Source organism: Rhinolophus ferrumequinum, chromosome 19, assembly GCF_004115265.2.
Source record: "Rhinolophus ferrumequinum isolate MPI-CBG mRhiFer1 chromosome 19, mRhiFer1_v1.p, whole genome shotgun sequence".
Classification (NCBI taxonomy): domain Eukaryota; kingdom Metazoa; phylum Chordata; class Mammalia; order Chiroptera; family Rhinolophidae; genus Rhinolophus; species Rhinolophus ferrumequinum.
In genome coordinates, this window is record NC_046302.1 from 37,772,335 (window position 1) to 37,797,394 (window position 25,060).

Sequence of the window (25,060 nt, forward strand, 5' to 3'; positions counted from 1 at the left end):
AATAAATCTGTAACGTGGAACTGACAACATTTGTCCTAAACACCCTCTACCATCCCTGTCAGTTTGACTCCCTTGCTTTAACTCTTCCCCTCTCCCACTGCTTTAATTCACCTAGAGTCCCTCCTCTGGTGAATGCTGATAAGGTAGAGAGGTACTTCCTTGAAGATTCATGGAACCAGAAGTGTCTTTCAATTGCATCTAATCCATGACCATAGTTTCATAGAGAAGAAAAGGATGGTTATTTTATGGAGCCCTTCCAACTGTCCCCAAAGCTCTTAAGTCACAGAGGACCAAAGCTATAACAAATGCTGGTACTGATCTTTGAGATTCATGTCCTTCCCAGCTACTCCCAAACATCTCACCCACCCCAGTGCCCAGGAAAGGGAGGAGGAGGTAACTCAGCAGAACCCAGTAGCTCCTGATGCCTCTAATATTTCCCCATGTGTCCTAGCAACTCCCCTCACCTTCTACCCCAATCCCCCTCTGCGTGACTAAATGACTTAATACAAGTTGCATTTATTTGTTCATTTCTAATCACATCTAGGATCTTACGCCCTCTTGATGGTAAATAAAAAGGAACAGAAGATACCTCCTGATGACCTGGAAAATCAAGTTTATACCTTTCCCAAATCAGAATCAATTTGCTCTAAATCTAGTCATGTCAGAACCATGCATTAGTAGAGGACCTGCCCACTTGGCCATTTCCCCCAGTCTCGTAAAGCATGGTGAGTCACTCTGAAGGGCAGGGTTAGCCCATGATGAGTCAGCATCTCCTGTTTATGTACATAATCATGACTTTGTCTTCAGAAAAAAAGAACCGTCTATAGATAGACTAAACATTGCAATTTGAAAAGCTTTAACAAAAATTCTCTTTCTCAAAAGACATCACCAGGCTTTCATAGTGTCTAAAAACCCATTATTTGAGAAATTTCTGAGCAATGACGTTTTATAGCGCATTTGATGAGGACAGAATAGTGTTTTACTAAATGACAGTCAGTACATCTCAGTGGTTAAGAAGCCAGTTTCTGAATTGAGTTCTACTTCTGGTAATATAAGAAAGCTCTTACTGTACCGACCTTCCTAAAGATAACAACTATAAACTCTGGACCAAAAACCTACCTGAAGGCCCTGGAGAGTGTACGAAAAGCAGCCCAATTCTAAGGGGTAGGTGATACTTGGAAGAAGGGAATAGTTTGGGGTAAGCCTCCTGATTTTATGACTTTCAGCCTGAGGGCAAACTGTAATCAGTTAGCTAAAACTGATAGAAAACCTACTATCTTTCTGACCTGAAGAAGCAGGGGACAGAGTTTGGGGCAATCATAAAGGAGAGAGACAGAGCAAGTTCGAGCTTTCATGTGTAAACTCTGCCCAAATTTGTGCCTGACCCCTAACCATACATATGCAGGACAGATTTTAAGGATGAGACAACTAAGAATAAGATAAATGAACTGAAATTTGCAATTAAGACCAACCAAGGTAATTATTTGCTAAAGCAAAAATTCATAACTCATTGAAGGAATACAACAGATCCAGTCTTCACAACATAACAAACACAATATCTGGGGTGCAATCCAGAATTTCCCGACATATGAAGAAATGGGAAAATGTGATCCATTCTCAATAGAAAAGACATTCAACAAAAGCCAAGCTCAAGATGACACAGATATTGAAATTAGCAGAAAATGATTTTAAAGCAGCAATTCTGACTATGATGAATGATGTAAAGGAAAATATGCTTCTAATGATGAAAATATAGTAAATCTCAACAGATAAATAAAAACTATTTCTAAAAGAAAATCAATGGAAATTCTATAACTGAAAAACACAATATCTAAAAGTTTTAAATTAATTGGATGAACTTAACAACTGAAAGGAGAAAATGCAGGAAAGAGGCAGTGAATCTAAAAAGAGATCAACATAAAATATCCAATCTGAAGAACATAGACAAAAATCATGTAGCCTGTAGATAAATCAGAATTTCTAACATTCATGCAATTGGTGCTTAGAAGAGAAGAGTGGAAATGGGATAGAAAAAAATTATTTGAAAAAATAAAAGCCAAAAAAATACCCAAATTTGATGAAAGACATAAATTTACAGACCTAAGAATCTCAGCAAACCTCAAGCAGTTTACATAAAAGAAAACCAAACTTAGGCACATTAAAGTCAAACTGCCAAAAAACAATGATAAAGAGAATATCTTGAAAGCACGCGGAGAAAAGCAATATATTACAAAGAGGGCAATAATGATTCAAAAGACTGCTGTTTCCTCCAATGGAGGACAGAAAATAGTGGTGTTAGTGGTGGGGGGAGGGAACCTATCAGCCCAGAATTCTATACCCAACAAAAAATATCCATCAAGTATGATGGCAAAATAAAGATGTTTCAGATACATGAAAACTAAAAGAATTTGTCACCTGCAGACCTGCACCACAAGAAATGCTAAAAGAAGTTCATTCGTCTGAAGAGAAATGATACCAGATGAAAACATAGATATTTAAGAAAAAATAAGGAGCATCAAAAATGGTAAATATCTGTTAAATATAAAAGACTTCTTCCATCTTAATTTTATTCAAACATATATGATTATTCAATGCAAAAATTATTATAACACTGCCTTGTATTTATAACATGTAGATGTCACTTGTCATATATAGGAAATGTTATGTGTCAGATGTCACATAAAGGAAATGGGGGAATAATTGGACCTATATGATTGCAAGGTTTCTATATTGAGGTGGCATGACATTAACTCTAATTAGACTATGAAAAATTAAGAATGTATATCATAATTGTTAGAGCAGCACCTGGGGGGGGGGAATACGATAATATATAGCAAAAATAGGAACATATAAACTAAAACGGAATTCTAAAATAATGTTCAAATAATAATTTTTAAAAGGCACTAAATGCCACGTGGTATCCTGGGTTGACTCCTGCAAAGGAATAAAGGATATTTGTGCAGAAACGAGTGAAATCCAAATAAAGTCTGGTGCTTAGTTAATAGTAATGTACAAGGCTGTCTTCTTAGTTTTGACAAATGTGTCGTGATAATGAAAGATGCTAATATTAGAGGGATTTGGGTGAGGGATATACAGGAACTCTCTGTATTATCTTTGTAAGATTTTGTAAGTCTAAACTTATTCAAAAATAAAGCACTTATTTTTTTTTTCAGATAGGATAGAGAATAACGGAAGAATAAAAATCGGAGGGGGTAAACAAAAAACAAATAATAAAATGATATGTCTAAATACAACTATATCAATAATTACACTAAATATTAATCAACAAAACACTCCAATAAAAAGGCAGATATTGCTAGAATTGATTAAAAATAAAAGTAAGACCTATATATGCTGTGAATAAGAGACGCACTTTACATATAAAGATACAGATTGGTTGAAAGTTAATAGAAGCAGAAGTATATACCATGTAAAAAAATATTTTTTTTTTAATCAGAGAATTCAAGACAAGAGGGTGGCCAGAGATAAAGAGAGGCATTTTATGGTGCTAAAAGCATCAGTGAGGGAAACATTCCATCCAATATGTGTACACAGCTAATAACAGAGCTTCAGAATACATGAAGCAAACATTGATAGAACTAAAAAGGGAAGTAGACAATTCTACAACCATAGATTATTATAGAGTTTTGGAAATTTTAGCACCCCTCTCAGCATTTGTTAGAAAAGCTAAGACAAAAATTCAGAAGACATATATACTACCTTTTTCATCTATAAAATGGAAATAATAATAAACCCACTGTTTAGAGCTGCTGCAAGGATTAAATAAATAAATCGGCCCAGTCCAGGTACATAGTAAATCCTAAATAGTTATTAGTGAGTATTAACTGCTTATCTGGGCAGGGAAAATGTAATAGCTCAAATGAGTCCAATTAGCATGGATTATTTTGCCAAATTACCTAGCGTTGGTTTAGTGGACAGTGGACCCTTAAAGTGATGAATATTCAGGAAATTTTAATTTTATCATGAAATTCATTTATCCAAATGGTGGGAAAATGTAAACAGTACAGAAAAGTAAAAAAATTAAAATTAAAGTCTCCTTCCTTTTCTTTCCTCTACCATCACTTCTCCTTCTGTATTAGTTATCTGTGACGACATTATGAATTACACAGGACTTAATGGCTTAACTGAACAAACATTTATTTTATAGCTTTTATGAGTCAGGAATTCAGGAGTGGCTTAGCTGAGGGGTTTGGGCTCTGAATCTTTCATGAGACTGCTGCTAAGATTTATCCAGTGTCACAGTCACCTGAAGGCATGACTGGGGCTAAAGGCTTCTGAGTTGTTTTGCTCGCATGGCTCTTGGCTAGTAGCAAGTGGGCTCAGTTCTTTGCCACATGGGCCTTTCCATACTGCTGCTTGAGTGTCCTCAAAGCAGGCAGCTATGGGAGACAGGGGGTGCTGTCTGAGCAGCTGGGAAGGGAGAGCAGGAGGAGGGGTGAGGATTTGGGGAGCATTGAGCATGCACAAAAGAGATAGATGTCTAAAATACACAATGGTATTTCTACAAGCAATTGTGTTGTTTCCCAAACAACTAAAACTAATAATGAACACTTATCCAGGTCCTCTGAGGACCCGTTTTCATTAACAGAAGATGTGTTTATTAATTGGCTCACCAAATGTTTTCAAAGTGCTTGAAATCATTTTGATCTCTCATTGGTATCTATTTTCTGCTATTACTTTCTGTCCAACCCTTGAACTCGTACTGGTTTTTAATCAGAATCCGAATCTGGGTATATTCACCACAAGTGAGACCCTCAAAATAAAAAGATGATACCGCACCTTTCTGAAGATCCATTGTATTCTTACTAGTTGCTGGGCACTGGCCCTTATCCCTTGTAAACCTGGCCCTGTTGTCCTTGCAGCAACAGCCTGAGAAGGCCATTATTATCCACATTTTACACGTGATCACTAGGGTGGAGTTGGGGAAATGACACAGAAAGCTACAAATAGCTGGGTTTCTCAGAGAAGAGGAAATGGAAAGAAGTCCTGGAAAGGAATGACTAGCCCTCCGCCTTCATTCAGAACTAGCAAGGAGATGTGGCCTCACTGACCCCGATAGAACGACTCAGGACACCCAAGCTTTCTGTCCCTCTTCCCAGCCTAAGTGTAGTGCAAGCTGGTGTCCCACTGGCCCACCCCATGCGGGAGCCCCTCCTGTCCTGTGTCAGGGAACGCCCTGGAAGCCTCTAGGCAGAGACATGAGTTGACCTCCCTGGCTTCCTGGTCACACAAACCTTGGGCTTCTTGAATTGGGGCATCACCTTACCCAGCTGGGGGTAGGCAGGACATCAGCAGGTGCTAAAGGAACAAGAAAATCATATCAGCCTATAACCCTGTACCCTCTAACTGGGAATTCCCACAGGTTCCTTCTGCCATTACTCCTTGCTGCTCCATTTCTACCCACTGCCGCACCTAGGGTTCACAGCGTGGTTCCACTGACCTAGGCCGGCTGGGGGGTGGGGTTCACTTTAACCAGATTAAACCTGACTACGAGTGTCAGGTGGCAGACAGGGGCCCTAAAGCTCACCAGAAACAATCCTGGTTTCATGTTCCAACCCCTCTTTACCTTCCCCCAGACATTCACACAGGGCGAGTGCAGTTGTGCAGGTTGTATGGTGGACAAACTTACCGAGCATAAGGAGCACAGTGGCCCCTGATTTGCATACTCTCATTGTGTCCTCAGCTATGACGATGCTAGCATCAACCTCACCTGTGCACAGACACCCTAATCCTTTCAGCGGCTCCCGAGAAAACCGAGGTCAAGGAACTCAGAAGGAAAGGACCAAATCCTGCCCTCCTAACTGGGACTACCAAGGCGTTCGCCAACCCGCCACTGACCCCTTCCCCGGTATTCATATGTAGGTCTATGAAGCTTTTACATCATTTTGCCAGGAAATTCACAGTGTGGGATATTTCTAGAAGAATGACCACACGTCTGGTTTGCCCAGGACAGCCCCAGTTTATGACTCGTGTACTGGTCATCCCGACAGTTTAGTATTTGTCCCAGACAGAAGTGTCCCGGTTTGGAGAGTAAATTACACAATCATCCTACTTATGAGCCACAACAAATGGACCAGCCCAGAGAGACTGGGAGAACACAGCGTCAGCCTATTGTCCAATAACACAAACACCCAAAACCATTCAATTCAGCAGATACTACGTATATTTACATATGTAAATGTATATATATACACACATATGTTTTTATATATGTGTGCATATATGACATATATATGTATACGTGTATTATATGTGTGCATATGTGTGTGTACATACATCTCCATGTACGTACATAGCTCATTATTGAGTGTTAGACCCTCCTCAAGCTGCCCGCCTCTGGACTTGGAGTTCTACGGGCCTCCCCGCGTTTACTGCTTAAATTAGTCCTCACTGTTACTCTTACGTCAGAATCTCCAAGAATCTGGTTAAAACACAGATTTCGGGAAGGACTATGACTCCCACACCTGGTTCCTTTACATGAGGCTTGTGCTTCCCAGATTCCAGGCTGCAAAAGAGGACCACAATGATACCCAACTTCAGCCTTGAAGGCATTAACAATGCCTGGGGGGTGGGGGGTGGGGGGATGGGGGGGTGGCAGAGCAACAATATGAAGGAATCTGGATCCCTGAATGACGGGAGAAGGGAGGCCACCTGCCAACTTATCTCACCTTGGGACCGGATATGAGACAGAAATCGTGTTCTAGTTTTTAACCCATTGTATTTGGGAGTCTCTCTCTCTCTCTTTCTCTCTCTCTCTCTCTCAACAGCTTAGCCTTTATTCTAACGAAAACACCTCCCTCTATCCAAGGATTGGCTCATCTTGCCAGCCCTTTACCTGGTGGCTGTTCTGTCCAGCTTTCTGACAATCTCCTTGCAACAGACACCAAAGTTCTGCTCTTGTAGCAGGTTATTTCAATCAGGCATTTGATGTTCTGAGCATTTTGCTTGTCTACATTGATTTGCTTTGTACTTTTACTATTTCTCATTTATGCTGCTTAGAAATGTAACCAATGTCAATGATGACTACATTTTGGAGACAATTGGTCTCCATCAATAATCACCACATCAAGATCTGTATGGCCGCAGTCAAATAGCTTCACCAGAATGACGCCATTCAAAGAGCTTGCTCTCTTCTGTGCAACAGCTAGTAGGTTCCCTGAGGAAAGGATTTGAGTACAGGTAGTTTATTTGGGAGGTGACCTCTGGAAGCAAGAATTGGGGGTCATGGAAGCTGGAGTGGAGTAGCAACCAATCACCTCTGTGGGCCCTTGGTTGGGGGACATTAACTCTATAAATCTCTAGGCCTCTCTATACTTGAGCAGAGAGGGCTCTGGTGGCCAGAGCAAGCCCCCAGGAAAGGAGCCACAGGTTCTTGCCAAAGGAATACCAGTGGGGCACTGAGCGTATCTGCTACAGGGAGGGTGCAGAACTTCACCAAAGGGTGAAACCTATTTTAACAGCTGGTGAGTCAAAAAGCTTCAGATAAATTGGTAAGACTGAGACATGTAACCCAGAAGGAAGGGTGAGACCCGTGTCATCTGGAATTGTACAATGCCAAGGAGCTAAAAGGAGTTTGGGAAGAACAGTGCGTGATGACCCAAATTCAACAAGAGTCTTCAGAGTCCCCATAGGATGGTGCTTTCTGCCACAGGGATTCCAGATTCCTAGGCAGGGCCTGGCAAGGCAGGAAGAATGTCTATAGCTGCAGCCTGTCCCTGAGCCAGAGCTGGGTCCGGAGGCAGAGAAGGTCAAGAAACAGGATCTGAAGGGGCTGAAACTGCCACCAGAGAGAGCAGTGATGCAGTGTGGGTCTACTTAGGTCTGAGCACCTTGCCCTGCCACGTTTGAAAAGGATCCACCACTGAATCATGGGACCTAGAAGCTGGGGACAATAAAAGGCAGAGGGAGCGTGAAGATGGGCTTTGTGGAATTGTTGAGGCAGAGAAGTCTGCGGGGAGCTGAACAAAGAGGTCTGGCTCTTGAGGCTTATCGCTCAGTTGGAGATGAGTGTTCAGGAGACTCTGAGGACACGCAAGGGCCAGGTGGGGGACAGACAGGGAACGGGTCAGGGAGGTGGACAGTAGGGGTATCCCGTCACCATTGAAGGGAGAAAGTGGCCAAGAAACTGCTCCACAGTTGGGTCAACTGCTAAGCGTACAAATATGTGGCCTGTATATATATCCTTGACCAAACGCTGGGGACCTAGCCCAAGCTTTGGGAACAGCAGATCCCGATGAGCTGCTTAGCCTCCCAGATAAAAAATCTTCTACTCCATTTATTTATCCTCCCTGAAGACACTTGTAAACCAGAGCTCAGCGCATGGTCTCAGCTTCCTGGCCGCCAAGGGCGCTCTCAATTCCAGGGCCTGGGAGGGATGCTTTCACTCGACAAATACTTAGTATCTATTGTCATAAGAGAAGCCGTGGGGGCTGGAGGGGGTGGCTCCTAAGCCAGGGAGCAGCCAAGGGGCAGAAGATCCACCTCCCAAGGCTTTCCATCCCCACCACCACTTCCCCAGGCTCAGGCCTCAAGCAGCATCCCAGGTTGGCCTTCCAAACCAACGCTGCAGAATTCCCAAAGTTCAACATCCTTGGAACTCAGATTTGGAGCAAGAATCTGTGCACTAAAGGGCACCTCAGAGACAGACACAGCAAATGAGGTCCAGAAGGAAGCGACTTGGCCAACTCACTGTCACTTAAGGTCAGTGAGCGAAAGCTCGAGTTTCCTGGCTCTCAGGGCTGAACTTCGGGAAACGGGCTCTTACCTGCTAATGGAGAAACTATAAACCATTACTACTGCACTCTCTTAGGAGCATAATCAGAGCATAATAATTAAAATGCAAAATGTGCATACCCTATGACCCAGAGATCCCACTTCTGGGAGTTATCTGATGGCCATGTAAGTACCAGAGACAAAGACACGTGTGCCCAGATTCCTCATGCAGCTTCGCTTGTAATTTCAACAGCCATGAACAGGGTGATTAAATACATTATGCTACATAAAAAAAATATGCTGCGGGGTACTATGGAGCTATTTGAAAGAATGGGATAAGTCCGCAATTAATGAAAGGATGTCCCTGATTCAACACTTGGAGGAAAGAAGCAAGTTGCAGTAGAGTGTGTGCCATGTGATAGGGTCCCAGGCTGTTGGCGCCGAGCTGGCACCCTGCTCTGGCACCCAGCTGGGAGCTGGGGAAGTACTCCAGCCAAGAACAGAAGTCCCTTCCTCTGAGGATTCTGGGACCCCAGGGCCTGACCTCCCTCTTCTCCAATGTGGCCAGGCCACCAGAGAGAACCCTCCTTGGGACAGTTCTCAGGGAGGACACAGCCTCCTAAGTGGGGCGGGGCCGGCTTGCCCACCTGTGAGAGTCTGAGAGGGAACAAGGAGATGAGCAGGTGACGGGCAGGGCAGGAACTGGGCTTGGCGGCCAGCATTCCCTCCACTGTCTAGATAGGAAGCGCGACATTGCTAAGGTTACCTCTGCATGGGGCAAAGGGGCTCGCGTCCAGTGCATTAACAGAAAAGGGGTCTGACCAGCAGATAGTCCAAATCCAATGTGGTCCAGAAGGCAGAGCAAACAGCCCTCTAGTCCAAGTGTCAGTCCCACTAAGCTTCCAGGAGTCGCCCCTTCTCCTCCCCCAGAGTCCTGACTTCCATCTACTATTCCACCAGCACCCCCGGGATAGGAGTAGGGGATTCTTAGCTGCCGCTGCTACAAGTGTGGATCCGGGATGAGCAACAGCACCAGGCTCTGGGTCAGAAGCTCCATTTTAACAAGATTCCCCAGGTGATTCTTAATGATCATCAGAGCCCGAGAGTGCAGTTCTAGGACCCCAGGCCTTCTGGGGGGCTCTGGTCATGACAGTGAAACCTCTGTAGACAAGTCTTTTCCTTGTAAGTATTGACAACTTTCCACACTACAAAGAGTTATTATGTTGACAGGCTCCTCCCCTCACTCTCTTTCACCAATTTGTCACAACCCTTCTCCAGAAAGGGGTGGAAAAGGGGAGAAAAGAAGCGGGTGGAGGGACAGAAAACCCATCCTGGCACACCAAAATTGTAGGAAGATAAAGAGGAAGGGAAGGGAAGAGGGATGGAGAGAGGGAGGAAAAGAGGAAGGGAGAGAGAAAGGCAGGGAAGGAGGGAGGAAGGGCAGCATAAGCACAGCAAGTAGTTTGTTCAAAGGGACGAGTGGCCCCAGGAAAGGGTCCTGCTCTTCCCCATCCACTTCTCTGTTTCCTGTCCAGAAAATCATCCAAGTGGTTCCCCTCTTGGTTTTCCACATGACTAAACCCCACGGGTCTCTAATCATACCTCGGGCTTCCTGGCTGCCTCTCCCCAGTTACTTCAGCGCCTGCAGAGCCCGGCAGGGGTGCAGACCTGGGCACACCACCCACCCCTTCCCACCTTCCTTCCCCCCACACCCACACGAAGGAGGGTTCTCACTGGTGGTCTGGCTGAATGTGGGGGCAAGCCAGGCACTCACAACATGGAAGGGTCCGTCCGACTCCTGGCCTGCTTGGTGTGCGTCCTCCCGATGGGTGAGTCTCCCACTCTTCTCTCTGGCCCGTGCTTAGAACAGAATAGATGCTCACAAAACCCTAGGTCGTCTTCTCTCCTTGAACTTGGAGCAGCCAGGTTTTTCCAGACCCTCCAAGACTATGGAGGAGGAAGAGCTGCACTTTGGGAGGCTGAAGTTCAAGTCTGGTCTTCCCCTTGGGCTCCCAGGGATTGAGGCAGCCCCCTAACTTCTCTGTGCCTCTGTGTCCCATCTGTAGAAAAGCCACCTGCACTGTGTACTGCTATAAGGATCCAGGAAGAGCATAGGCAAAGTGAGAGGACAATCCAGGCTCTGAATAGACTGGGTGTTGCTGTCATCCGAGTATTTTTGTCTTGATGTGTGGGCACAGACCCGAGGAGAAGGGAAGAGAGCACATGGTGGTTTGGGGTAAGGGTGGGGATGATTTCACATGGGGAAAAGGGCAAGTGACAGAAGGTACCCTGACCACCCAGCAGGAACCCCAAAGGGTGAGAGGGAACTCTTTGTGGCAGGCTGAAGTAACAATATCCTTGGTCACTTAGCTTAGTGAGTTAATGTTTCTGGGAACAGTGTGTCTCAAAGGATGGTCACCGTCCATCAGAATCCCAGGGGAGGGGACACTTGTTAAAATGCAGCTCCTTTGGCTCCACCCTAGACCTGCGGAATCACAATGTCAGGCAGCAGAGCCCAGGAATCTGCATTTGCAGCCATTGTCCTGGGTGATTGTGAGGGTTAGTGCAGTTGAGGGCAACAGGATAAAGGACAGAGACCGTCCTCTGAGACCCAGCCTCTGTGCGGCCTCAGTCTCTTCCCCGACCCCAGCCTGAGATGTCCCTCCCGTGACTGCTCCTGGACTCAGCCTCCAGGTACACAGCCACTGGCTGCCACGTGCAGCCTAATGACCTCCCATGCTGCAAAAATCAACATTCTTTCCACAGGTTCCTGTCTCCACAACTGGATAAGAAGCTCCCACTCCTTTGGTTCCTTTCCTTCCTCTCTAGCATGCACACAGAGCCGAGTCCAGTCAGAGTCTGGGTTGGATAGTAACAGGAAGCCCACTAGCTCTTACGAAGTGCTAACACTTCAATTAGTAACTCACGTGAGCCTCAGAGCCCGTGAGAAATGAACTGTTCTACCCCCTTTTCACAGATGAGGAAACTGAGGCACAGAGAGATTCAGAGTGGTGCAGGGTGGAGATGAGGTTTGAACCCGGGGGTGTGCGGCCCTAGATGGGAATGCCCCTCACAGTCTGTTGTCCTGTGCACAGAGTCCTGGGGTGGGGGTTGATGGGGAAGGGGCTTTCTTCTCCCAAGTTGACCTAACTCAGCCATCTTTCTGTGGTCAGTTAGGGTCGGGTCCCACTTAGAGGGTAGAGGCTGGAGGAGGTGACCCTGCCCAGACCTGAGGCAGCTAGGAAAGCAGTTCCGGACGTGAGTTTACATCAGACATGGCTTTGAATCCTGGCTCTGCTATTTCTTAGCTGTGTGGCCCTGGGAAGGTTGCCTAAGGAAGGTTCTCTGAGCCTCTGTAAAGCGGGGTCCCTGCCACCTCGTGGTGGTGTTGTGAAGAATAATTAGATCATGGATGAAAGGCCCCCAGCACAGTTCCTGGTGCTCAGTGGTTGTGCAATAAATGGCACGGAAATGCTGAAGTCACACAGCTTCAAGAGAAGCGAGATATGGGGTGTCTTTGTTTCGTTTTTCTGTTTTTTTCTTCCTCCTGCTGAGGGTCAGCTGCTATGAATCAATTAAAGATAAAAAGATTTAGAGGAAGCATGAGCAGTCACATGTTCAAGAACAAAACCTTCACCACACGAATGCTCCAACTGTGTGTTGGGATTACCCAGAAGGCCCAGCCACACGTGTGAGCCCGTCTGCGGCAGAGACCTTTTCACACTGGCGGCTGCTTCACTAAAACCCAGACATCTGTCACTAGGGTGAGCAGGGTCCCACTTTCTTAAACCCCTCTTGTGCGGCTTACCTGTGAGCCTCTCCATAGGGCAGAAGGACCGGGCAGGAGGTCCGTGACCTAGGCAGGAGGAACTCGTCCTGGGAAACCCTCCTTCCACTTGCTGTGCCTCCGCCTTCAAACTGGTATCACGCACCTCCAGCACCCAGTGTTCTGAGCAGCCCCTCATCTCAGGCGTCTCCATACACTCTTCCTTGTCTTTCCCCTCCGCCTCCCTCTAAATCTGCTTTTAGAAAGCAGGAGGTGCCAGGGAACGTGGGAGTGGGAAAAATAGGGGTCTGGGAGCTCCGGTCATGTGAGTGACCTTGGAAAAGTCCTCCATCTGTCCACAAATCTCTGATAAGCAGGGGTAGCCATCACAGTAGCTGTGATCCCCGAGGACTTCTGTGTCAGGCCTTTGACGAGCAGTTCATTTACTCTTCACTACAACCTGAAAAATGAGGACACTTGTCCCTGTTCCAGGGAGGGCAAGTGACTTTCTGGGATGTCGCAGCCTGGATGTGAACTGGTGTCTTGTGAGTGCAGCCCACCCTTTACACAACCTGCATGCAGTGGTGTGAGCCTGGGGCAACGCTTGGTGCTCAGAGGAATTTACTTGACTAGCTCTGAACCACTGCAGAAAAAAGCCAGACAAATGGCAGCAGTCACCCGAGGGCGTGGAGGTACGGAGAAAAAGGAGAAAAAAGTCCGGGAGGAGGTAGGCTGCTGTCACGGGTCCAGAGGAAATGGGAGGGTTTAATGAGCCAGAACACTCATGGTGGCTTAGACCAAGAAGTCCTACCCAGGGAGGAGGAGGAGTGAAGGGGGGCAGGGTCCCGTGAGGAGGCCAGGGGAGCATGGGCAGGGACAGGCTGAAGGGAAGTGCCCTGTGGCGACACTGCCCCAGGATAGAGTCAGCCTGTGGCTCCGCTTCTCTGTCAGCTCAGGTGAGCCAGTCCGCTTTCAAGTGGCCAGAGAGGCGAGGGTTAAAGGGAAGCTGGCAGCATCCTGGAGGCAGAAGGAGATCAGCAGGCCCTGCACTCACATGTCCCTGACCTCACCTCTTTCCTAGAACCTTCTAGACCTGGTTCACACTGAAGGATGGGATTTCCGTTTCCCCTCGCTTCTCTCCCCTCTGGACTCCACCCCTTTCTCATCTTTTCTCCACTGATAACCTATCGGGACGGAAAGAAGAACTTCCAGGAGCAAACTGAAGGGCAGGAGGGAATTGGAAGACATGCAAAGTTCCCCAGCTCAACCCACACACCTCACTGATGAGGTTTGGTGGCCAAGACAAACATATCTCCATGCCCCCCAAATGCCCTCTCCTGACCTCCCAGGTGCCACCCTGCCTGAAAGGCCACCACTGGAGTCACTCCTTGAGGACCCCTGTTAACGTGCCCATTGTTCCCCAGGAGGGTAGCCCCCCTGTCATAGTTGGCTCATCAGATTGGCTGCCTGTCAACTGGTAACGTCACCCATCATGGCAGCAGCCCTGCAGACCTGGGGGGGGGACCCAGCTCTGAGTGCCCCGAGGCTATCCCTCCAGAGATCCACGGGGACTGCCCACCTGGCATCATCCTTCCCCACCAACAAAGCCCCTAACGAGTTTCCTCCCCATCAAGCCCACCCAGTTTATGAAAGTGGTCTAATCCTTATGAAAGTGGGCACTCTGTGAGGGAACCCCACTGGCCCCTGTCCCACCACGACCGCCTCTGGGTCCTTTTCCTGTGTCTGTCATCCACGGACAGCGACTGACCCACATTCTGTGATGTGACCGATAAACAGTTTTCTCTATCGTCAACATAAGCACCATTAGCACAGAACACACTGCAAGTGACCTACAGGGAGGCTCCCAGGCATATTTCCGCTTTCCTACTCACCAAGGAACTGGTACATCTTCGCTCAGCTCCTGCCAAAACCAAGGTTTCTATTTCTGATCCATCCAGATGCTGCTTCTGCCCATCCAGGTTCTGCAGATAGGCTTCTGTATCCCACGAATTCTTGCCCCACCCTGGCACCACTGGCTCGGGGCTTTGGGATAATACGTCCAGGAGAGTCAACTACACCTTAGCTGAGTCGTGATCACGATGACGCAGGAGCTGGTGCCCAGGGCTGCGGCCCCCGCCCTTCCCTGCTGAGCACCAGTCACCACGAGGGGTAGTGTGGAGAGTTTGGTTGCATGGGACCATCAAGGTATGGATGCATCTTTCCCAGGCGCTGAGTTTTCTGGATAGTTAATGGCTTTTTGAAGTACCTGAAAATCTTTTAATTTAGATAGACTTATTTCTAAAATGTTTTATGGACTTCCTTGCTATTTGTATCCAAATATCATTTTCAGAATAGACTTTTATACTGAAAAGTGACCTTAGTAAACATCTAGAGACAGCATTTCATGGATGAGCCCACCAAGGCTAGAGAGCTAAGGGGACTTATCTTAAGTCCCAAAGTCAGGGTCAGCCCAGCCAGGGCTAGAGCCCCAGACAGACCCCTGATCCTTCATCTGGGGCCCGTGCCTCCCACAGCAATGAACCTTTCCAAGGCAGCTTGGGTCATGGCTGTGCGCTTCTGTTCTACCCACCTGCTGCAGCAGTGCTGTGATGTCTGAAGACCCTCTGCCCTTTGTCCTTCTATCAGTGCTGCCTTTTGTACCGTGCTTTTCTCATTTCTATCCAGAACTGTCTTTGCATTAATTGTACTGGACCCTTCCTCCCTGGCAGTTGTCATTTCTGGCTGCTTTCAGTGAGCTTACACAAACAGCATCCACTTTTCAGCTTTTCACTTTGTATTTCCCCAGCTGAGAAGCTAATCAAACAAATTCATTGAATCGTGGATAGATAAAAAGCAAACAGTAGCTGAGCAATGGCCAGACTGTAAACATAGCAAGGAGGGCCACTACATGTCACTGTGATTGTATCCCCAATACTCTGCACAATACCTAGCACACAATAGACCCTCAATAACTATCCGTTGAGTGACTATATACGTAAATAAATGACCAGGTATCAGGTGAGTGAAGGGCAAGGACTGGGCTATTTATTGTATCTCACATGGTCTAAGATGCCAAATCGAGCTGCAAAAGGTGCCAGCTCAGGGTAGCAATGTCTTAACCTGCTGCAGCATCACCCTGGTCATACGCCCAGAGCGCTTCTCTGCCACCCGTCAGCACTCCCCCCCCTACCCTCCCCCCCCTCCCCCCCCCCCCCCCCCCCCCCCCGCCCCGTCCATTCCACTTCCTCTGCAGACTAGTAAAAGAAGGGAAGGAACAGGCCTTGAGCCTCTGCTGGGTGTCAGGTACTGTGATCTACATATGTAATTTCATTCAATCGTCAATCCTATGAGGAAGGTATTATGGTCCCCTTTTAGCCACAGAGTAACCTGAGACCTGGGACATTAACTAAGAAACTTGTCCAAACATCTCCCAGTAAGTGAATGAGCCGAAAAGAGTGCCAGACACACATTGGGTGCTCAGTACAAGTCTGATAAAAGAAATGACCTCAAGTGAGATTGTCGCCCAGATCCAGCTGTGCCAAACCTGGAATACTTTCCACCATGCCCTGTGGCCCACCATTGAGAGGAGGTATTTCGGCCTCCGAATATGGGCCTCCTGTTGACCCCAGGAGTTTGACTGACCTGAGACAAGGAGATTAGAGACCCTACAAAAAGGGGCTGTGGTTCCCATTCAGAAGTTGTCCCTCCCCGTCCTAAGTAAGGAGCTGCCAGAAGGAACGGTAAATGTCACAGGATGCTGAGAGCTTGGATTCCTGCCAAAGCAAATGCATTTGCTCCCTGTACAATCCCTGCTGACCTTGAGTGTCTGGGGCGAGGGGGGTGGGGGGTTAGAGACTCATTCAAAAAAGTCTCTGTGTGAGAGGGAGTCTGTTCTGCAGGGAAACAGGAAACACTTTCCCACCCCCGACTCTGCAAAGAGCCAAGATGGTGACACTTGGTGAAAGGGCCTCTGTGTGCCTGCTGTACTCCTACAGCAAAACCCCCAGGGAAGGAGGGGCCCTGGCCTACCACCTGTATCGCACTTCAGGATGATTCCAAACTCGGCTAACAACCTCTGTCACATAGCGTAGGGGACAAGGGAAGAATGTGACCCACCGAGGGTCAAGCCTTGGCTCTGCTTCCGGTTGGTCAAATGATCTGGTCAAGTCATTTGTGCTCCCTGAGCTCCAGGTCCCCCTTCTCTAAAAAGGGGATAATGACAATCCCTCCTGGGGTTCTCGTGCATATGAAATGAGATGTGGTATACCCCTAAGGAGCCCCCAAAGCACTGTGGACTCTGTCCCCCTACAACTTCTCTGCGAATGTCCCCACCTCCAGATGTTGCCTTGCTATCCCTTTGCCTAGAATGCCTTCAGTCCACCTCAAGGTTTAGAAACATCCCACTTCTTTCTCAAGGCTCTGCTGAAACGGTGTCTCCTCTCTCATGAAGGTGTCCTCCCCTCCCTGCCTGCACGATGCCTCTTGCCCCACCCCACCAGCCACCCAGGTCACCCTCCCTTCTGCTCTGTCCTAGCAATTCCATTCAGCATTCCTTACTATGTGGCTGGGCAATAACAGCACAAATATGACCACACGAACATGGCCCCTGCCCTCCCAGAGCTTCTGGGTGCCTGAGTGACACACAGTTCACAGGTAATGCCCATAAGAAGGAAGTACCTCTGCCAGCTCTGGGGCACAGGGGAGTGGCACCAGGCCCAGGCTTGGGGCTCAAGGAAGGCCTTCCGCTGCAGGCAGGCTCAGAGGAGATCTGGGGACAGCGAGCAGGAAGCTGGTGAGTGAAACAGGCTAAAAACCATGTTCAGACAGAGGGAATATTGTATCCCTCATTAGAGCACCTGGCAGGCCAGAGTGTAATTATGTGTGTTCCCAGACCTATTTCCCTTTCTGAGCTGTGAGGTCCAGTAGGCTGGTAGTTACTCTGTTGATCTTTATAACCCCTGCTGGAATCTCCGAGTCTGATAAATGTTTGCTAATTGATGAATGCACAATAGCAAACAATTCCTAGGGAATCTGGATTCTGTGAGATGCAAGAGGTCAGAGGAGGCTGAGGTTACAGAGGGTGGGAAGTGCAGGGAAACTGAGGCAGGGACTAAGCCTCAAGAGCACGGAGATGCTTTCTGCCACTGGAAGTGCTGACTGAACCAGCAAAACCTTCAGAAAGTGTTTTGCAAATTTGAAACGAGGCCGTTTGATTATTAACAATTGAGCAAACAATATCTTTACTAGGGATAAATATCAAGTCCTCCATTTGGGTTCAAAAGCGTAATTCCACTTGTCCAGAAGAAAAGAGATTTGGATTAGAAGCAGATTGTGTGAAAAAAGAACTCGAGGTTTTACTTGACTGCAAGCTCAGTACAAAACGAGGTTGTACACGAGGTACAGATCATACAGCCCGATTCGTCCCCCACTCTGTCGGTCCAGCACACCTGGAGCCCCGGGTCAGGACACGACACCGCAGGGAGAGGACAGAGCAGGCGGTGAGGCTGGGGAGGGGCAGGGCCTTCCCCTTCTCGGGGACTGGGACTTCCGCCAGAGAAGGGGAGACTTAATGGGTCCGGGATGGCCATGATGGGATACCGGAAGTGCCTGATGGGATACCGGAAGTGCCTGATGGGATACCGGAAGTGCCACCACGGGTAGGGGATGCACGTGCTCCAAAGAGCAGTGGTGGTCGTGTGGGGGGTGGTTGACGTCAGTTCTGTGCAGGAGGAATGTCCTGACCTGTAGATTATTCATAGATGGGATGGGCTCCCTGGAGGACGGTCTGCCAGCTGTGGGCTGAGAGGACGCCTGCCCAGGGCATGAGTCCGGATATCCCAAAGAGCAAAGAGCACTAGACTTGGAGTCAAAAAAGCTGGGTTTCTCCCAACTTCTGCCTGTGACTCTGGGCCTTCATTTTTTCTCATCTGTAACAGTATCTGCCCTGCTTTTCTCCCCTGGGTGTTTTGAAGGTCATGTGACACGATGTATGTGAAAGATGTAAATGGCAACACCCTTTGGAAGCACAAGGAATGCTACACGATTCCCTCTAAATGTCCTTTTCATGAACTGCACCTGGGCACTAGCTGGTAAGCCTGCCCGCCCTCCTTGGGGAGGCACCACCCCTGGCCTGATCCTCTAAGGACCAGCACTGACATCCAACCACCCACCCACCAGGCTCAACACTCCCTCATCTGCAGGGGGTCAGTGATTCACCAGCCCTCTGTAAGTTGGAGGCAGAACGCAGGTTCGGGACCTTAGATCAACTATACTTCAGAGGCTCACAACACAGGAGGTGAGGAAACTGAGTCCAGAGGTGTTTGCACAGAGCAAGGAGGCAAGAAAATGACCCACCACACTTGGCCTCTCCGCTCCCTATCTGGGCAGTAACCTAATGGGAAGCCTACTTGGGTTGACTTGGATTCTAGAGGAATTTCATCCATCAACGCAACACATTAACTTCAAAACATACCATTCCCTCCGGAGTCTATTTCGCCTCTATGAATGAGAGTGTTGGTTTCCAGGCCTTTAGTGAACTGGAGTGCCAGCTCTGGATCAGGCTGTCCTGAGTATGAATGCCATCTTTGTTTCATCCTACCTGTTCCTAGCTGTGTGATCTCAAGCAATTACTCAACCTTCCTGTGCCTCAGTTTCTTAACATGTAACCCGGGGAAAACTATGTTTACCTCTAGGATCATTTGTGAGAACTAAAAGAGATACGACCAGGAACTTGCTGAACACAGATGTGCACAGTAAGTGCTTTTATTATTCTCACCATCTTGGAGGTCTTGGGATCCTACTGTCACCACGGGATTCCAGGACTTTTCTGCAACAGGGCAGGTGATAGAGTCACTGGGCCTGTAGGTGAGGTGGGACCTCCCAGACAGAGGCAAATAGTCCCAGGAAGATGGGGGAAGGTCCAGGTACCTGGTCGGTCTTGGGAGTCAGGGTCCCGGGAAATGCCTCTCGAGTCACGGGGTGGGTTTCCAGGCCCCACGGAAGGTCCCTGCGGCCAGGACACTGCTCAGGTAAGGCTGATGCGCCCCGCACTCCTGCCTGCAGGTGCCCCGACACAGCGCTGGTCCATGCAGGTGCCCGCAGAGGTGATCGCGACGGCGGGTGAGGCGGCGGTGCTGCCCTGCACCTTCACGCACCCGCACCGCCACTACGACGGGCCGCTGACGGCCATCTGGCGAGCGGGCGAGCCCTACGCGGGCCCGCAGGTGTTCCGGTGCGCGGCGGCGCGGGGCAGCGAGTTCTGCCAGACGGCGCTGAGCCTGCACGGCCGCTTCGGCCTGCTGGGCAACCCGCGCCGCAACGACCTCTCGCTGCGCGTCGAGCGCCTCGCCCTGGCAGACAACGGCCGCTACTTCTGCCGCGTGGAGTTCGCGGGGGATATCCACGACCGCTACGAGAGTCGCCATGGCGTCTGGCTGCGCGTGACGGGTGAGAGCGGCGGGGCCCGGGGCTGCCGGGGCGGCGTGGCGCGGCACCTTTCCTCTCCCGCCTTCAGGCCCCTCTCAGGGTTATTAGGGGCCCGACACATGCCCGCCGCTGGGATCCCAAGTGGAGCAATACACACCCCTTTCTCTAGGGCGGGGGCAGGGGGCTGCTGGCTATCACACCTGGTGGTGGTTATGGGCCACCTGGGAACTTGTCAGAAATGCAGAATCCTGGCCCTGGGAAGGGCTGGTTAGTTAGAGCCCAGGAATGGGTATTGTAATGCAGCGCCTAGAAAGTGCAAGTGCCCAGCGGCGCGCAGTCCAGAGAAGAGATAAACGAACGAATAATAACCTAAATACGGCTCGGGCTGCAAGGGCAAGTACTGTGTGCACGGAAAGCAGCCCGTGGCGGTGCACAGGGAGCCAGTCAAGTGCCCAACACTTTGCTAAGCCCTGAGGTATAAAGATAGGGGAACCGGGATCTCCGTCCCAGGAGCAGTGGTTCTCAGCCCTGGCTATGCACTGGAAATCACCTGTGGAGCTTTTAAAAATCCTGAATTCCCTGCTATGGGAGGGCCCAGGAGTTCTCCCAAGAATTTCTCATGTGCTCTGAGGCCGGCTAGACTGTCACCCTGAGTGCATTTCAGTTTCTTCCCAGGGTCGGCTCCTCTCTAACATAGGGAGGGAGCCCAGGGTTCAGTGAATCAGGCTCAACTCCAGCCCTTGGTGAGGTGGTCCGCTTGTGGGAGGTGCCAGTAAATCACACCAGCAGACCGCCCCCAACCCTGCACTAGCACAATAATAACCACCGCGGAGTGAGCATTGGCTATGGGCCAAGCTGTAGCCCAAGCACCCCACACCTATTAGCTGGCCAAATCTTCTCACCAACCCCATAAGGTGAGTGACCCCCATTTTACACCTGGAGAAACAGGCACAGAACAGCAGAGTAGTTTGTCCAAGACCACACCTGTATAGGGATCCAGGCAAGCTGGCAGGAGAGCCCACTCCCTCCTTTCCGGACACCGCCCCCCCAACCTCTCCCAACTTGCTCGGCGACTAAAGGGGACAGGGAGGGGCACCCTGTGGCCTTGCCGGTCGCACGCGCGCTCTCTGACTGCAGTGCCTTTTCTCCCCTCCCCCCACCATTGACCGCGGCCCGCAGCTGCCCCGCGGATCGTCAATATCTCGGTGCTGCCAGGCCCCGCGCATGCCTTCCGCGCACTCTGCACGGCCGAAGGGGAGCCGCCGCCCGCCCTCGCCTGGTCCGGCCCGGCCCTGCGCAACGGCTCGGCAGCCGTGCCGGGCCCGGGTCAGGGCTACGGCCAGAAGGTGACAGCAGAGCTGCCCGCGCTGGCCCACGATGGCCGCTACACGTGTACCGCCTCAAACAGCCTGGGCCGCGCCGAGGCCAGCGTCTACTTGTTCCGTTTCCACGGAGCCTCCGGGGCCTCGGCCAACGCCCTCCTGCTTGGCGCAATTGGCCTCAAGGCGCTGCTGTTGCTGGGCGTGCTGGCCGCCCTGGCCTCCCGCCGCCGCCTGGGTGGGTGCGCCCCCGACCAGGGTAGGGGCGAGTGGAGGGGTGGCGCTGGGGCTCTCCTTTTAGGTGAGGCTTTCTGGTCGACCACCTGGCATGACACAACCAACACATCCTTTTTGTGCCTCTGCATCATCTTCCTTTCATCTCCCTGCATCAAGCCCAGAAAGTGGGAACCAGCTAGAGCCCATTTTACAATGAGGAAGCTGAGGACAGCGAGGTTAAGGAACTTACCTGTAGCCTAAAATCACGGAGATAGATACTCTGCCCCCTGGAGCCTGCCCCTTTACCACCAGAAAGTCCCAGAAAGGACTGCCCATGATCTGTGACCACACACAGGCTTTCCCAGATGGCAGCATTCCATTAGCTACAACACGCATCTTGAGGACCTACTACATGCTGTGTAGGGGCTAGGAATACAGAGATGGATAAGACGTGGTTTCTTCCCCCTGAATGGGGTACTGAGGAGCAAGCAGATAATTGCAAAGCACAGAAGTGCTATCCTAGGGCCTGGGTACTGACAAAGCCCAAGGTATGTATGCCTCAGTCGGGTGGGCATATAAACAGGGCCCACCCTGTCCGTATAAAGGGAAGGCTTCACACGGTAAGGTGAGAGTGAAGTGAAAATTACTGTAAGTAGGCAGGCGCTAAGAAAACAAGGAGCTGGTGGTACTACCAGCAGAGGGAACAGCATGTACAGAAGTGTGGAAGCGTCAACCAGCAGAATGTCTCCAGAGAGCTGCTGTGTGCCCCACACTACTCTCTCTGGGCTACCTGGGAAATCTGTTCTATGCCCTAGAGAGGGGGCTTCCCAGAGTCTCTCAGACCACCCAGGTCAGTAGCACACTCTCAGAATGAAATCCAAAATTTTTCACGAATTGCCCTGGCTGCCACCTTTGCCAGTATGAGGGCCCAGACGGTAAATGCTGGGAGTGGGGTGAAGAGGGCAGGTCAGCGTGGCCTGCTCTGGCCCGAGAAGGGTGTGGTGGACGGATGGAGGGGGCTTTGGAAGGCTCCCCTCCCAGGTCTGGGAGGGCCTACACCTGGCTAGCTCTCCTGCTGGTTCTTCAGACTCACCGCGCATTCTGGGTGCGGGATCCTCTGCTGGACCGCTCCTCACTCCACCCTTCTCCTGGGTAACTCCCGGCATCGTTCAGGCCATTTCTCCATATCCTGGTAGTTGGCTGTTTGCTGCCCGTTCCCTTCAGACCACTCTCCACGGTGGGTTGGGGTGGAAAGCTGGGACTGGAGCTTGGAGGCTACCGTGGAGATTCATGCTCTCTCTCTCCCTCTTTTCCTCCCTCACACAGAGCACCCAGTCACCCAGGACAACCCGCCACGGTGAGTGAGCTGCCTCAACCCCATCTCACACCACCCAGCTCTAGTCCCGGGGCGGGTGGCACGAGGAGAAAGAATAAGCAAAGGGCCAGTACTGGGGTCCCAGCCTTGACCAAGGCCTAGGCCCTACCTGCAGCCTCCCAAAGGCCCGTTCCTTCGGTCCACCAAGCCCTTCTCGGGCCAGACCAGCCATGATGACCTGATCTCCCCACCCCACCCCCACCCCCAGGATTTTATGTCTGGGCCTCACACTGACACCTCTCCCAGACCTGCCTGGTGTCCTGGTGCTGAGCGGTCATTTTCTGTGTGTCTATCTTATCTCAGCACCTAGATGTGCTTCCTCAAGGTTGTGTTTCTTCTTATAGTGCCCAGTGTTCTAGAACAGGCAGACACACACAAGTCACCTCAAGACCTACATTCTCCCAGACACCCTGCGGAAGGCTGTGCAAAAAAAGCCATTAGAGGTTCTTAAGGCTTAGATGGGGGGCCCAGGGACCCTGCTAGGAAATCATTGACCATCCCATCCATGTCTCCCTCCTCTCAGTGTTTGTCCAGATGAAGCCCGTGTTGAAGAAGAAAGAATCCAATTTAGACCCTGGGCAGTCTGTCCAGGATGCTTGGGGGTAGGGAGATGGGATAGGAAGAGCACAGCCTTCCAAGGCCCATTACACAGCCCAGCTCGGCTCCCATAACTCCGCTCCACCTGTGTCCCGAGGGGTGGAAAAGCCATGCTGCCAGCCCAGGTTATCCCCTACATTCTCAAATACCTGTGCAATGTTTCTTTTCTTGGCTAATTTACTACCTCATCAAGGCACTAAGTCAGAAACTTGACTGTTCAAATAATTACTGAGTACCTACTATGTACCAGGCACATATATTTTGCATGCTAAAGATACAGCAAAAATACCCGACCTCAAGAACTCACATTTTAGTATGGAGAATTTTAATAAAACGTAAAATCATCTTAGATTCTAAAATAAGAGCTGTGAAGGAAATGGACAAGGCGATGAAGTAGAGCTCCAGGGTAGGGAGGTGGCTGCTGGGCTGTGGCTACTTTAGATCAGGACGTCCTCTCTGAGGGACACCACATTGAGGAGACCTGCGGCTGGAGCTCGGAGGGGCTGGCAAGGGTAGTGGAGGCGATCCAGTAGGAAAAGGCAAGTTGAAAGGCTCGGGAGACCCGGAAAGCGGGCAGTGAGAGCTGGCAGGCTGCAGGATTTATTCTGAGTGCAATGGGAAGTCACTGCATGGTTGTAAGCAGACAAGTGGCCTTATCCAAACAAGAGCGGGGAACAGAAGGCGGCTTGTGAGGAAGCTGCTGGCCAAGGCTGAGGCTATCATGGCTGCCTGGATAAAGGTGGCAGGAGTGGAGGCAAGGAGATGGGGTAGACAGAAAGCAGGGCTGGCCAGAGGGCTGGGTGGGCCGCGTGAGCGAGGCAGGGAGCCAGGATGCCCAGGTTTGGAGCTGGAATCCTGGGTGCCCCTTACCGAGATGAAGCTGAGGAGAGAAGGCAGGGGAGGTGGTGAGGATCATAACACATTTAGGTGTGAGATGCCTGTTCAGATGTCCCCAAAGTCAGGAGAGCAGTTGGAGCTCAGGCGGCCAGGTCTGGGAATATGGGTCTGGAGGTCAGGGACACAGAGGTGGTTTTTGAAGCCACAGACGAGATCCTTTTGAGAAGATAGAGAGACTCTGCAATCTGGGATGCTGTCACAAGTTCCACAAGTTCTGCCACTGCCCTGCCTCCAACCTTCCATTAGTCTCCAGCCCCTTTTGGATCTAGGTCCCAATGCCCATCTCGTCTCTTCTTCCTGCCCCTTGCTGGGCCGTGGTTTGGGCAGTCGGGGGACCCCCTCCTGGATTGGGTGGTCAGTCAACTTTCTCCCGTCTGCAGGCCCCAGGCTCAGGAGTCCAATTATGAAAATTTGAACCAGATGAGCCCCAGAACCCACCGGCAACCACACGTTCACCATGAGGACCCCCTCAGCCAGCAGCATCCACTTGTCCACCATGAGGAGAGAAGGCCGTGAGGCTTGGCTGAGACAGCCCTTCCTGGTTCCCAGGCACCTTGGCAGCCCCAGCTGGGCCACCCCCTGGGGGTCAGGACACCACTCACAGGGGCTCAATGGTCTCCTACATGAACACGTCTTGGAGACCCAGTGACATTATGTCAATGGGGCTGGCCAGCATTTTGAAAGAGTGTATATTATGTGTGTGCCCAAACCAGTGTGAAACATCCGGAAAAG

The 25,060-nt window shown here is 50.1% G+C and overlaps 1 protein-coding gene across 1 annotated transcript; it reads left to right on the plus strand.

The window, feature by feature from the left end:
* The first annotated feature begins 10,384 nt into the window (after positions 1-10,384).
* On the plus strand, positions 10,385-24,789 carry SIGLEC15 (sialic acid binding Ig like lectin 15). The gene is given in 7 exon segments (XM_033087158.1): positions 10,385-10,562; positions 19,192-19,251; positions 19,562-19,945; positions 21,104-21,481; positions 22,786-22,816; positions 24,709-24,758; positions 24,761-24,789. Coding segments are annotated over 7 exon segments (984 nt in total). The 5' UTR covers positions 10,385-10,510.
* The last annotated feature ends 271 nt before the right edge of the window (positions 24,790-25,060 follow it).